This window comes from Herpailurus yagouaroundi, unplaced genomic scaffold (genome assembly GCF_014898765.1).
Source record: "Herpailurus yagouaroundi ecotype Mexico unplaced genomic scaffold, PumYag 140, whole genome shotgun sequence".
Classification (NCBI taxonomy): Eukaryota; Metazoa; Chordata; class Mammalia; order Carnivora; family Felidae; genus Herpailurus; species Herpailurus yagouaroundi.
This window is the reverse complement of record NW_024412395.1, coordinates 23,900,293-23,915,877: the sequence shown is the minus strand read 5'-3', so window position 1 is coordinate 23,915,877 and position 15,585 is coordinate 23,900,293. Positions and strand designations below refer to the sequence as shown.

Genomic DNA, 15,585 nt, shown 5'->3' with positions numbered 1-15,585 from the left:
TTTCTTTCTTTCTTTCTTTCTTTCTTTCTTTCTTTCTTTCTTTCTTTTCTCCTTGTCAGCTTCCCTGTGCTGCAGGCTGGGCAGGGAAGTTGGAAGAGAAAACATTGACTTAAGTTATTTATAACAAGTGCCCTAAAAACCACAGAAAGACTAATCGATCTTATATCTTTCCTATCTCATTAAATATTTTAACTGACACAGACAAAAGAAAGTGGCTGGAACAGGAAAATTGAGAAAGTATATGAGGGGAAGAATGGTTTTATTTCCTCTTACTGCTGCTTTGATCCACATTCCCTGTCAGATCTTCCTTTGTAGTATCTTATTGCTATTCCTGGTGTGGCTGTGCTGTTTTCACTCACATTTTGCAGGCTTCCTTCTCCTTTTGGACTATCTGGAGGGAAAAGGCTAGTATTTCTCACTTGGCTTATCTTTATTTGGACTACATTATTTTCTTTTCTCTGTTTTTCGGGACTTTTAGCCTGAGGAAAAATTGACAGAAAGCTTTCATATTCACTTGACAAATTAGAGATTCCAGTACATTTCTCCCTCAAAAATTACCCGAAGGGTGAAACACATTTCAATACTTGACTGACCAAAACAAAGTGGGGAAGAAATATAGTTGAAGGAACATAGCAGAAGACGTTTTGGCAGAAGAGGCATTTGCTTACCTGTTTACTAAAATTCCTGTGGTTCCCATGGACTCCTCCCATCTCCCTCTCCTTCCTTGCCTACAGATGCTGGAGATATTAATCCCCACAACCACCTTGCTTCTACTGCGTATGAAATGCTGCAACCACTTAGTATGTCCAATTTCAGTGTGACTTAACATCCTAGTTAACCCTCCGATGGTTCCCAAACTCTACACCAAGTTATAGACTCTGTGGAGAGAGGATTTGAAGTAAAGGTACAGTCTTCCTATTTGCACATTGCGCCTACTCTAATAGGTCTGCCTGGTCCTCCTCACCAAGATTCATTAGCCATATTTTTATTGGAAAGTGGAAGAAAACAGACATCCTACAAATATTCTACCCTCTGCCCAGTTTTCCTGACCCCCTACCTCATCCTTTTGCCCATGTGTTTCTTTTAAATATTATCTCCTAACACCTCTTTTCAACTTCAAAGTTATAGTTTGTTTTCTTCTAGTCAGATTTCCTGTCCTTTCTTTCTTCTTCTCAGAATACCATCTAAAACTGGGTTCCACTTGCTCCACATTCCTACTCTTCTCGCATTCTTTACATGCACTTCCACCTGAGAGCCCCAGTACAATTATTTTTGAACCTCCATTACGGTGACATTGCTGGATCTCGAGTCCTCTTAACTGTGTGAGATGCCACCCCCATGTTCACGGAGTCATAATTTGCCTCTTCACTCTATCTGCCACCAATCCCCACTCAGACGGGCTCCCTGCCATGTATACAGAGGATTCTCTGTGGAAGTTTGGGGAGAGATGGAGGTGGTGGAATGAGTTGTGATTGTGCCTATTGTGATCGTTCTGGCATCCTTAAACTCTGTGAGTATCAGATCGAAACCCGGGGGTATTATGAAATAATCTTTTTCGATTTGTCTGGGAATACTACCACTGTCTAGGATGTTGGGTTTTTTTTTTTTTTAATCTTTAAGGATTAACTTTAAGCAGAATGTGAAGTAAGATACTAAAAAGCAGACATTAAATACATCTCCTCAAGTAATTCTTAAACATCCTAAATTTAGTACCAATAATTTAATTAACATTATGCAATTACATGTACCATGTTTCAAAATAATCAGATCATAAGAAATTTTAAAATAAAACATTCAAGGAAGTCTCTAGTTAAGCATTTACATAGCATTCATTATTCTGTCAGCCAATGTACCAGGAAGCAGGACAATTGATAATATCTTTGCTTTGTGTAGAATGGAAGCATATGGGTTTAAATACCTTGTAATACAGCACTATTGAAATTTGAACCCTGTCTTCTCAATAAAGGCACTGTACAGGATCTTTTGGAATACAACTTCTTAATAGGAGATTTTGATAGATAGCTAAGTAAGAAACAAAATATAAATGCTTGTCATGATTGCTTTCTATGTTATATATTCCATTTACTGTTTCTATTAAAAAAATATTGAATGTAAAATGTAATTGAAAGGAATATGGAAGAGATTTTGCTTTTGTAGATGTAAAAGAAGAATATCTTTTTTTTTTCCTGTTTGGAACAGTGTATTTATTTCTATTCATAATAGCATTATCTGTTTCATATGATAAGATGTTATTTTTAATGAAGAAAACACTGAGGCAATTATAATTGTAAATTGTAAATAAAACATTTATTCTAATCATCATTTAAGCACAAATAAGGATACAATTGCAAGATACAATTAAATATAATAAGAACAGTGCATTATGAAATACAAATGACACATACACCCTTGAGTAAAATTTGCATATTTTAAGGTGACATTTTAACCATTTACAATTGATATAATTTCTATTTATAATTAAATGGGCTCTTTAAAATATCAACACTAGTAAAAGTGGCATAATCAAAGAGCCCTTCAGGTTGTACATTTACATAAGCCACCTGTGGAAATTTGAATTTGGAATAAAATTCTCACCTAAGTTAATCTAATGTACATAGTATGTCATGCACCTGTTCACAACATATTGCTAGAAACCATTGTATGGTAATGAATGTGTGAGCAAAGTAGAAAGGAATATATGATTAAGCATAAGCTATTCTGTATAAGGTGTAGATAATGACAGTAGCATATTGAAACTGATTCTCATCTAAGCATAGCAGGGAATTGGAAAGCCATACTTACTAACAATACAGACAAGTCATACCACATTTATGCTTCTGAGAACGAGGGATTCATATTTCCTATAGCAGATATTAGTGATATGGCTGTGTAAAGGAGTAGAAAATGGCATGGATGACTTTCTAGCATTGCTGAGCTATATCCTCTGAGTAATAAAGCAAATGCTCAGTGGTTGCTCCATCTCAGTGTCTCTGGCTGGCTGTCTGCTCTTTTCATCAAAGTCAACTTCCACTTCTTTGCAACCAGATTCGGAATTCCCTATACTAACTCAATTAGACATTTGCTTAGTGTTATAACCGTGTACTTTTGAAATTGGAAGGAGAAAGAATTTCTCAGCAACATGCAGTTTTTTTGTTTGTTTGTTTTTGTTTTTGTTTTTGTTTTTGTTTTTGGTATGTTGGCTTAGTGCTGCGCTTATATTATCATGGGAACAAGGCACAGTCCTTGCGTTCATGGAGCTTACAACTTAGTGGGGGAGCAGATACATAAACAGGCAATCACAATGAGGTATTTTAAGTACCACAATGGAGAGAATAGTTGTGCTACAGGGAAGACGTATGAGACTTCTAACCCAAGCTTGCAAGGGTGGGAGCCATGGGTTAAGTTTGACTTCCCAGAGTTAAAAAAGTAGAACCAAACAAAACTATGTGAATTAGTTGAAATACATATCTTCCCCGACTTATAATGCAGTTATGTCCTGATACACCCATCATAAGTTGAAAATATTGTCAGTCAAAATGCATTTAATACACCCACCCTATCAAATGTCATAGTTTAGCCCAGCCTACCTTAAACATGCTCAGAACACTTACTTACATTAGGCTATAGGTGGGCAAAATCATCCAACAAAAATTCAATGTTATAATAAAGTATTGTGTATCTTGTATAATTTTGTGACTACCATACTGAAAATGAAAAACCCAATGGTGTCTGGGTACAGAATGGTTGTAAGTGAATTGGTTGTTTACCCTTGCAATCACGTGTCTCACTGGGAGCTGTGGCTCCCTGCTGCTGCCCAGCTTCAAGAGAGAAAGTATCATCATATTGCAGATCTTTAGTTCAGGAAAAGATTAAAATTCCATATTTGAAGTATAGGTTCAACTGAAAGTGTATGGTTTTCACACTCTCACAAAGCCAAAAACTCATTTCGAACTATGGTAAGTCAGAGACCATCTGTACTCAGAATGTTAGAGCAAGAAATCGCTTTTGTCTCATCTATCCATTTCTTTATTTACCTGTTTTTCCAGTTTCAACCTGTGCCTCTGTTGAGTTCCGTTGTGCAGATGGGACATGCATTCCAAGATCAGCACGATGCAACCAGAACATAGATTGTGCAGATGCTTCAGATGAAAAGAATTGCAGTAAGATATTCCACTACCTTTTGTTTGTTCCTCCCTGGGTACCTTTGGCATTCCATGGAGCACTGCCCAATGTTTCACTGAACCTTGTCCAGAATTGATGTGTAATTAACCCCTGTTGTGTAGGATAATTGCATTTTTATCTCTTCAAATGAGGTTAACTTTTCTTGTTTCTGTGACCTACATAGAAGGCTCATAATCTTTGCAGATGAGGTGTTTTTCATTTTTCTGTTTACCTCCTTACAGATAATACAGATTGTACACATTTCTATAAACTTGGAGTGAAAACCACAGGGTTTATAAGATGTAATTCTACCTCACTGTGTGTCCTGCCAAGTTGGATATGTGATGGGTCTAACGACTGTGGGGACTACTCAGATGAATTAAAATGCCCAGGTAATTCTAGAAAGAAAAAAGTCTTTGCCTTGAGATTTAGAGTCTCATTGTATACAATAAATTTTTGAAACTTTATTTTTGATATCCAGTTGTTAGGATTACAACTTAAATAATGTAGACTAAATTACAGGAAATCATCCTCTTCCAAACATGCCCCTTGATGTTTTTTAATGAGTTATGAAATGATACTCAAGAAATCTGTTCTGTATTTGAATCGATTTCCTTTGAATGTTCAGTTCGTCATTAATCCTCTTAAAGTTGGTGATTAAGTCTTAAAATGTGTTATCTCTAAAGTTTCCATGGAAGTATTACATACTGAGAAAAAAAAATATTCGTGAACTAAAGGGAGAGAGACAATGTTTCTCACCACTGGCTTTATTCAATGTCATAGAGTTTGTATTGTCATGTTAGGCTGTTTGATGAAGTTTACATAATCTTTTGACGTAGTAGCATGAGTAACAGTTATTTTCACTGGATCAAGGTCAGAAAGGCATATTTATATGTCACTTTTTAACCATTTTGCAAACATAAGCTCTTTCAGAGTGTCATCTGCATTCTTTTTTTTTTTTTTTTTTTTTGGGACAGAGACAGAGCATGAATGGGGGAGGGGCAGAGAGAAAGGGAGACACAGAATCGGAAACAGGCTCCAGGCTCTGAGCCATCAGCCCAGAGCCCGACGCGGAGCTCGAACTCACGGACCGCGAGATTGTGACCTGGCTGAAGTCGGACGCTTAACCGACTGCGCCACCCAGGCGCCCCAAGACGTTTTAAAAGAAATATACTGACATTGATTTAGACTCATGGACCCTGGGTGTCTAGATTCATAATCTGTTGTTCTTTCTACAAAAATTACCTCATTATGGCTGTAGTTAATTTTTAAAATTAACTTGAAGGCAGCATGTAATAGATACTCATTAAAACTTACATATATATAAAAACTTTGTGGCCTTTATATATTTCTAATATTAACAAATTATTTTTAAAGTTTACTTTTAACATTAATAAAGAATTATAATCATAGTGGGCAAGAAGGAGAGGAGAGCTACATAGACTGATGAGACAGGTAGATGAACAGACTGGAAGCCAGTAATAGGTCAGGCTAAACACCTTAGGTGATATCTAGGCAATATCCTAAGAAAAAGTAAGACATAAATCACATGATTTTTCAGTTTAGTGGTGAATTCTGTCAAAAATTTTATTTTCATCTTCAATTAAATATACAAAATTGGCATTTGAAAAAATAAAATGGGATTGTTATCTTAATACAGTCACAACGGATTATTGTCGTATGATTATTATAGTGTGAATGGATTATTATATCGTGATGTATATTCTAAGGTTTGCTTCCGAATTGGCTATGAGCCAGTCTAAAACTATGTAAACCTAAAGGTACAAGGGGACCTTGTAGAGAAAAATCTAATTTAGTAGAGAAAAATCTAATATTTTATATGCTCTCTTAGAAGTGATAATAACAAGAGGTGCCTGGGTGGTTCAGTTGGTTACGGCTCACGTCATGATCTCACAGTTCATGGGGTTGAGCCCTGCATCAGGCTCTGTGCTGACAGCTTGGAGCCTGGAGCCTGCTTCAGATTCTGTGTCTCCCTCTTTCTCTCTGCCCCTATCCCACTCATGCTCTATCCCTCTGTCTCTTAAAACAAATAAATAAACATTGAAAAAGATGAAAAAAAAAAAAAAAGAAATGATAATAACAATACTCCACAGTCTACAAAATATGTAATTTACAAAGTAACTTTGCATGCAGATACTTATTTTCAAGATATTTATGTAAGAGATAACATTTTTAGAGATTCCATTGTAAATTGTTTTTCTTTTTACAGCACAGAATGCTTATATAAACCTTGTCAAAGCATACTCTGAATACAAGACAATAGGAACACCCAGCCCACACTTTCTCAGTAAAGACCCACTAATGTTTTTGTAATGTTATTCATCTTTATGAATATAGAATTACAGATATTTTCCGCCAAAAATTATTCTTTAGCCTTAGTCCCATTAACTTCATAATTATCTGTTTTATTTTGTTTTATTTTGTTCTATTTTGTTTTATTGTTTTGTTTTATTTTATTCTATTTTATTTTAATTAATGGTACTCCACATTATTTGTATTTAACAAATTTTTCCATTATCTTTTTTCTGATCCAGGATCCAATCCTGATCCAATCCTGTATTGGATTTGATTATCATATCTTCCTAGTCCCTTCTGGTCTGTGCCAGTTTTTGTTTTGTCTTGTTTTAGTTTTTCCTTGGTTTTCATGACCTTGACATTCTTTTGTATATGTATATGTATATGTGTGTGTAATATATATAAATGAAAATAATTAATGTTTATTTTTGAGAGAGAGAGAGAAAGTGCAAGCAGGGGAGGGGCAGAGAGAGATGGAGACCCAGAATCCAAAGCAGGCTTCAAGCTCTGAACTGTCAGCACAGAGCCCAACACAGGGCTTGAATTCATGAGCCATGAGATCATGACGTGAGCCAAAGTCAGATGCTTAGCCAACTGACTTTGCCACCCAGGTGCCCCTAATATATATAAAATTTTATTTTAAGTAGGCTCCACACCCAATGTGGGGCTTGAACTCATGACCCTGAATCAAGAGTCTCATGCTCTACCAACTGGACTAGCCAGACACCCATGACCTTGACATTCTTGAAGAGACCATCTCAGCTTTTATTTAAGATTTTTTGTTCTTTATCTCTTCCAGTTTACAGAGTATTTCTGTTTTATTATCTACCTAACATTGTGGAAGCTAAGATTAATTTAAATTATTTAACATTACATTCTGTATTTTATCACAGTTCAAAACAAACATAAATGTGAAGAAAACTATTTTGGTTGTCCTAGTGGAAGGTGTATTTTGAATACCTGGATATGTGATGGTCAGAAAGATTGTGAGGATGGACTTGATGAGTTCCACTGTGGTGAGACATTCTATCTTGCTCTGTGACATTCTGTCTTTTTCTGTATGCCTTATTACTACTTATATGCTGATGTTCTCTTTTTTACATAGGAATTTTATAAAAAATGTTGCTAATTGATTTTAACAATTTTCATTTTTATTAAATAATACAAAATGATAAAAATTAAAATAGAACAGAACTTATAATAAAGAATAACAATCTCCTGTCCCAGCCTTTTATTTTAACATTAATGGTTATCTTTATCAATCTAAATGGTACACCTTTATTTTCTGACTTATTAACTTGAAATGCTAATATATTTACTTTCTGCTATAAAAAATAAGGTTTTAGTTCACACTACTCATTATACTCTGCCTACCTATTAACATTGTTATTCTAAATGTTTCTATTAATTACATGTATTGTTTTAAATAGTTTACTTAAATTTGTATTTCCTCAAAATCTCATCTCTCAGCATCTAACCTCCTAATTTCTCATGTGTACATTTCATTTTACTTGGCAAGGCAAGACAGCACTTTGAAAATTTATTTTATAGAATTTATGGATTTTGTAATTTCTAGGCCAAAGAAATTTCCTACAGGGAAACAAAGCATATATTCATTATTTTCATTTAACACAAATAACGTACACTGTGGTGAATAGACAAAGTAGAGGAAAAGATTAAAAATGGATCTTCTATGAAATGTCAAACTCCTCTAAAAGTAAATGTCATCATGAAATATGAAGGTGCATTTTGTTTGATTAAGATGCTATATATCTTTACATTAGAGCCAGATTCTGAACAGGATTAACAGAGAACTTTACAAATAGTTTATGTAGATTCATAGTTTCTGGACAGGAAGCCATTATACGGTTGTACTTTCTTTAGTTTCATTTTTTCCAGGCTTCAGTTTTTCTAAACTCTTCTCAACAGGTCTTCTAAGTGAATATTTTAAATAAAGATGCAAGGTTATTAAATAATTTATAGGATCAAAATCAAATGTCTATTTTTATTTTCATTTACACTTGGAACACTTGAATTTGGAAGGGTTTTATTTTGGATTTTGCCTGGTAATAAATAGGCTGAGTGGAGGAATAGGCCAAGGGTGAAGGAGAAAAATCACAAACCTGACTTTGGAAATAAATGGAGTACACTATTATAAATGCATAATTTGGTAGTAAAATACAAGCCACCATGCCAATGAATTTGGATGTTATTAGTCAGCCTTAAGTGTCCCTAAGAGAGAAAAGTAAAAACACTTAAGGTTTAGTACGTAGGGGTGTAAAACTGGTGGCTTGTCTTTGAGCTAAAAGCCCCTTAGTCACCTCATCATTATAAACAAACATATATGCTGGTGAATATAGCATATTGTGATCTTGCCTTAGAAGCATTTTTTCTCTAGTTGTTCAAAAATCAATTAAAAATTAGGACGGATGACTAGACCACACTTGGAATATTTGTTTTATATCTATGTACCAGATGTTGAATTTTTTAATGACTCCCTGGAATATATATTTAGGGGAGAGTGGCCAGCATAATTCTGTGAAAGTTCTGTGGGAGGAAAAATGTTGCATAACCTGAACACTCAGCGGGAATAAGCAGGCTGTTGTCAAAATTTTATAGAGCTGTAGTAGAGAAGACAAATTTGGCTTGTTTTATTATAAGACAATTGATTTTAGTGAAATCTAAAGGAAGGACTTTCTCACTGTCAGATCTGTCCTAAGATGGTCTCACATGATTTTTTTTTCTTTTGCATCTAAAGCAAACATTTTTGTTTGTTGTCTAGATTCTTCTTGTTCTTGGAACCAATTTGCTTGTTCTGCACAAAAATGTATATCTAAACACTGGATTTGTGATGGAGAGGACGATTGTGGAGATGGATTAGATGAAAGTGATAGCATTTGCGGTGAGTTGTTTCTTTTGTGTTCTCATTCAATTCTTAGGCATATGATATATGTGCACTACAATTTTAGAGCAATCAAAAACATGAAACTCTGTTTTCTACTCTGTTAAATTTAATTTAAATTTACATATACATTTCCATGTAGCTGGTTTTATTATTTTAATGACAACCTGTCCTTCTACTATTTTTACATACACAGTTATTCAGTTTTTAGGATTTTTCCTGAATATTCACAATGAATACATTTGCAAATTTTATTTTATTTTTTTTTAGTATTCAATTACTTCTTTGGAATAGATCTCAATGACTGAGAATACTTGGATCAAATAATCAAACATTTTTCATGGCTCATGATATGTATTGCTAAGTGGCCCTCAAAAATATACTGATTTGCACTGTCACAAGCTACCCACACTATTTATGTTTGTATATATGTATTATAGTGACTGTTATTAGTGGATTGTTTTCAATAGATAGTAAAGAAGGGGGATATTTATATATTTTTAAGTGTACTTCAATAAACAGCTTTCTAGGATTAGAGATAGAATGTCCCACTATGTATCAACTACATAGCCAGTGTAATTGCTTTCAAATAATCACAAACATTTAACAAATAACTTAAATGGGATTACTAGCTTAATTTTTTAAGGGGAAAAAGAAGGAAGTGATCTAGTCTGTATAAATTTATTACAAATGGATAGGCATTCTACTATTTATTTATGTGTCTTTGTGTTTATCTTTCTGATCTGTTTCTATTTGCATGTTTGTATTATAGGCATAAAATCTTTACTCATTGTATTAGCCCTATTTCATAGCTTTTATCATCCTTATTTTAGAGAGAAAAGGACCTGAGTCATAGAATAAGGTGCATGTACAGAGTTAGGTGTACTTAACACCATTTTTAAATTTCAGTAGTTGTGGCCTTTTAGGTCCCTTCCACTGAGACAGGTTGATAGGATTTTATACTATTCAAGTTGTTTGTAAACAACATAAAATTAGAGATGTCCCCTGAAAGCAGGCAATTTATTTTCTTGTATTTAAGCCACCCCAAATCTATCTTTTGTTTACATAGCTGAAACAGTTATGCGGCAGATAAATACAGAAGGATCACTATAGAAAAGCTCTGAAAGGAAAAAGAAATCAGTAATCAATTAGATGTTTCACCAGTGGCTTTTAACTACTTTTTCCTCTTTGCTATTAATTTTGTTTTAATTTTAACAAAAGAATCACCTACTTACAATGAGGTGAACATGTTGCCAGTCACTAAAATCATCTTGGATTTGACCTTTTGTTTCACCCTACACCAAAGTGCTCAATTGATACCTCTGTCTTTTCTGAGTGGACACAGCAAAATAGAAGGTATAAAGCTTATGCAATTATACAGAGCTGAATTATCCCACATCTGCATTTTTGCTACCTATTAAGAGGGTACAAAAAATCTCCCTTATGTAACTATTGTGATCATCTATCATGAATCAATGTATACAGTATAAATGTTCTTTTTCAGAGTATTATTGCCAATCTACATCTATCAATGTGCTGATAACTTTTTAAATAATTAAAATGGTAATGGACATGTTTACCTGTTGTCAAAACCTGTCTGTTTAATTTACTTACAGGTTGTATTTTATATGCTAACTGCTAAGCTGGTGACACATACAAAATCTTTAGAGCAAGTATCATTGAATGAACTGAATCTAATATAGTAGGTTTGGAAAGAAACTTTATAAATAATTTGTCTCAGTGGTTCACAACCTTAAGTGCGCAAAATATTCTTCTTAGAAGTTTGTTAAAAATGTAGATTCTGTTTTTAATTTTTTTAACATTTATTTATTATTGAGAGACAGAGAGACACAGAGCATGAGCAGAGGAGGGGTAGAGAGAGAGAGACACAGAATCTGAAGCAGGCTCCAGGCTCTGAGCTGTCAGCACAGAGCCCAACGCGGGGCTCGAACTCACAAACTTTGAGATCATGAACTGAGCCACCCAGGTGCCCCAAAAATGTAGATTCTTAATCTTCATCTTTAAATATTCTAATATGGGCTGTAAGCACAACCTTTCTTAATAAACATAATAATGGTTCTGACTTGGAATCTGAGGATCCCTTTTAGTTAATAAATTGCTTTAGGTCACTCAGAGAATCAGTAATCAGTAATGACAGAGCTAGGACCAGAATTCAGATTTCTGGAGGATTTCCTAAATGGGATAGTAACTCTTACCAATCAAATATAATATCTGAGCACGTACCCAAGATGGATCTGGTGGAAATCTTTCAGCTTGTCTTCCTTTCCTGGAATTCATTTCCCTGAAGAAGGCAATGTGTCTCCAGATGGCAGGAGTAACTGTGGAATGATGCCATGAGTTTTTTCTTTGGCCCATTTTCTTTCCAATTGACTATGATGTTTTGGCATGCTCTTAACACAGAATCTATTGAATACTATCAAGGGAGTCAGGAAATTAGCTGCAAAGAGCTTTATGCCATTTTATAGCTTGAGGTGTCTTAGTAATTATCTAGTCATTTCCCTCATTTTACAAATAGTGAAGCTCAAACACTAGTCTTCTCCAAGGTCATAGCGAATTAGATTTCTCAATAGCAAATTGATGTTATATCTATTATGCCTACCTTGAGAATAAATTGGGTGATAATCGGAAAGTAGACAAGGAGTTTCACATGCACCAAAAATTCCTTACTAGGGAGAATACCTTTTTTTTTTTTTTAAAACTCAAGCTAAATAACAAAAATATTATGGAAATTAAAGCACTAATTGAGAGTATAATAGTAAAAGTGACACTTTATATTCTAATGGCAAGTTTGAAAAGATAGATCATTATGAGGAATAGTATAAAAATAAATTCTGGAGGAAGATAATTTTATTATAGAAGGTACTAAAGACATAATAGTTAGCAGGTGAATCCATTTTTAAATGAAAGCAACATTTATTTAATAGATTTTTTATGATTTCTTCCAGGAATAGATATCATATTAAACCTCATTCTATTAGCACTGATCCCCAATCAAATGAGCACATGTGAATTACCTGGAGGACTTTTCTACATTCACTTGCCATCCTGTCTTCTAAGCTAAAGTATATGTGAAGGACAGTCATGTTTATGAAGGAGAAAATCCTCAAGGGGTTTTATATGGGCACCCTGTTGCCCTGCCGTTTTGAAAACATTGCCTTGAAAAGCATTTTCTGCTCCTAGCAACTCTACAGCTGAAAAGAAAGATGATAATTATATAATGAAAGCATGTTGGTCACTGCTTTAAATGTTTGGAAACAAATATCTCTCTTCACTCCATTCAGTCGTATTGTATTTTATTCCTGGAGATAATAGCTTTTTTTTTTTTTAATAGTTCTAACAATGTGTTTTCTTCATTTTCTTTCTTTCTTTCTTTCTTTCTTTCTTTCTTTCTTTCTTTCTAGTACCTTTCTATGGGCAGCTTTTGCTCTCAGGAAAATGAAGTTAAAGAAAAGTTAGAACATGATTTGAGGGTCATGTAACTGATTCATTCAACAAACATGTTATATAAATAAAAGCAGGAGCTAGGAAAATATCATGAGAAATAATCATGTTCTGTTTCATATGTTTACCCTATACCCACATAAGGAGAAACAAAGAAACCACCATGACCCTTTGAATGTATAGTGAAAGTCAGCAAGCATTTTTTTTCTCTCTGTATACATCTGAAAAACATCATACATCTAAAGGGACATTGAATTGACAGAGCAAAGGTAAATTCTATTTATTAAGTGTGTATGAAAAAAAGGAACATGCATACCTTTATTCTTTTCAGCCAACACAAGGTGGGGAGTAACAGTCATAACATTAGTGGTTAAGAGAAGGTGCTTAGCAATCAGAAGAGTTTTGGACTCCTAGCTCAACCTGTGGGACTTTCAACTTCTCTGAGGCTCAGTTTTCTTTCAGTGAAATAAGGCTAAGAATAGTCTACTGGCTGGGATTACTGCAAAAATTAAATGAGTGAATATATTATGTGCCTAGCATATATTAAGCAATAAAAATTTCATTATTATCATTACATTGTTATTATAACTATTACTATTATTATTATCCTTATAGGTTCTGTCTTTTATAAATGTTATCAAAGTTTATTCACAAGTCTATGACATATCTATGCTTTGCTACATCTTACAAGCAGAAAAGATCTTTATTGTTTTCTGCCATGTAGCCTTAAGAAATCAAACACTTGCAATTAGGAAGAAATGCATTCTGGGAGGAAAATGTGTAAACATCTGTAGGAGAAGGATGCTATCTAATGATTCCAAATAGCTACAATCTCTTCCTTGTTAGCAACATTCTTCTGTGTCCTTTCTTTCTAAGGGAAATATAAATGTTAGACTTCCCCAGCAGACATGCAGTGATCTTAATGGCATTCTTTCCTTGGGTTTCAGGCACTGCCACCTGTGCAACTGACATGTTCAGCTGTCAGGGCTCCCATGCCTGTGTGCCACGGCACTGGCTTTGTGATGGTGAAAGGGACTGTCCAAATGGAAGTGATGAGCTCTCCACAGCAGGCTGTGGTAAGACACGTGAAGGAAAGCTGCCGCAGCACGCTCAGACTCTTGCTTTTGTAGTATTTATCATCTCACATTTTCTCTCACTTTCCCACTCCCTGGACTCATACATAGTACCAGAATTAATCAGGTGGGATGTTGTCATCAGAGTAGTTCAGCAACCCCTCTAACCAGCTACTGTCCGGAGATTTTCAAACATGCACACTGGGATTACCCATTTAAAAACCATTCTGATGAACACAGACCCATCTCTTCTCTTCTGAGATTATGTAGCTATCTGATGTTGTGTGACTATAGTAGATTTGTTATTTTCTTTTTAGAACCCCACCCCCACAAAGTGTTTTAGGTTGCCTATTACAGACACTCTATAAATGACTGATGTGATCCCAAATAACTACTGATCAGAAGGTCAGTAAACACCTATTAGTCCTGCGGAGAGGGTATTAACCCTTAGGTCAGGTAAAAATAGTATGGATATAGCTGAATGAGGCTGGGGGATCAGGGGAACACCTTTGGAGGTCAAACAATTTACTAAGTTTCTGACTCTTGGTCACCTCAGGAAATGTTCACAGAATTAGTAGTAAAAATTTAGATAAAATCTTTTGCATGATCAAGAGAATGAGGGACCTGAATATTTGAAAACTGTCCCAAGGTCACATAGGGGATCCATTGAGCTGAGCAAGTTGTCAGAAACAGTGCTGTGAATTCTGGCCATTAAAATGAATTCTGCCAATCATTTCTCCAATGACCTGTCTTCAGGTCTTTAAAACTGTATTTGAAGCCATAATATAGGTGTGTGTCTGTGTGGGTATGTATATATGAGTGGACGGGGTAGTTAAAGTGGAGAAAGAAAAAGAAAACTATGAGGCAGGCCTATGTGTTCAAAACTCATGCTATTATAGAATAGTTCACTTTGATCTTGAAACCGATATGTGTGTCTGTAAAGGTCAATGGGGCCACTGAGGGCTACATAACAAAGGATTATGCATCAATTCAGTGATCCAGATGGCCCCAGTATACTATTGCTATTGTAGTAAGTTAACACTCTGGGAGACATATTAACACTTTTGGACCACATGGGTGCTGTTAAGTAAATTATGCTAAAGTACAACAAATTGTACTCAAGTGACCTGAAAGCGTTAATGCCAAATAAGCCTCTGTTGCTTGGTGTTTTAAAGAATAATTCATGTATTAGAATTGGCATAATTCACTTGAGTTATATAACTGTCACAGAGTTCAAAGTTAGCGGAGTTATTAGTAACTGAATTTTACTATGATTATAATGGGAAGTTTTAATGCTACTTCTACATGGCTTCCATATCTTTTTTGAAAACAAATTTGTTGGAAATAAGTTACACTTGATTAAATCCAAGGAATCCTTTTTGTTTTACTTACTCATATCTCTGTTGTAGTCATTACAGACTTGAAAGCAGAGATTTCCTTTTTTGAATATGGGTAAAAGAATAATTATAATACTTTAAATATCAAATTAAATATAGAAGATACTAGGTCATCACAAAGAAATATTATATAACAAAGGGTAAAAGTGTCACAGAAGGATTTCAAGGAAAAGAAATAACATTATCTTTGTAATGAAGGACAAAGAGAAAAAAGAGAGTTATTCTAAGTAGAGAGAAGTACCTATTAAGACATGGATGTGGTGGGGGGAGTTAG

General features: G+C 34.6%; 1 protein-coding gene across 4 annotated transcripts in view; it reads left to right on the top strand.

Moving 5' to 3' along the window:
• Positions 1 to 15,585, top strand: part of LRP1B (LDL receptor related protein 1B) — a 1,898,953-nt gene that overhangs the window by 1,606,938 nt on the left and 276,430 nt on the right. For all 4 annotated transcript variants that reach the window (XM_040474969.1, XM_040474970.1, XM_040474968.1 and 1 more), the window contains exons 48-52: positions 4,047 to 4,160; positions 4,404 to 4,553; positions 7,371 to 7,493; positions 9,260 to 9,379; positions 13,789 to 13,917. In XM_040474969.1, coding sequence (XP_040330903.1) covers positions 4,047 to 4,160; positions 4,404 to 4,553; positions 7,371 to 7,493; positions 9,260 to 9,379; positions 13,789 to 13,917 — 636 coding nt within the window. The remainder of the gene's footprint in view (positions 1 to 4,046; positions 4,161 to 4,403; positions 4,554 to 7,370; positions 7,494 to 9,259; positions 9,380 to 13,788; positions 13,918 to 15,585) is intronic.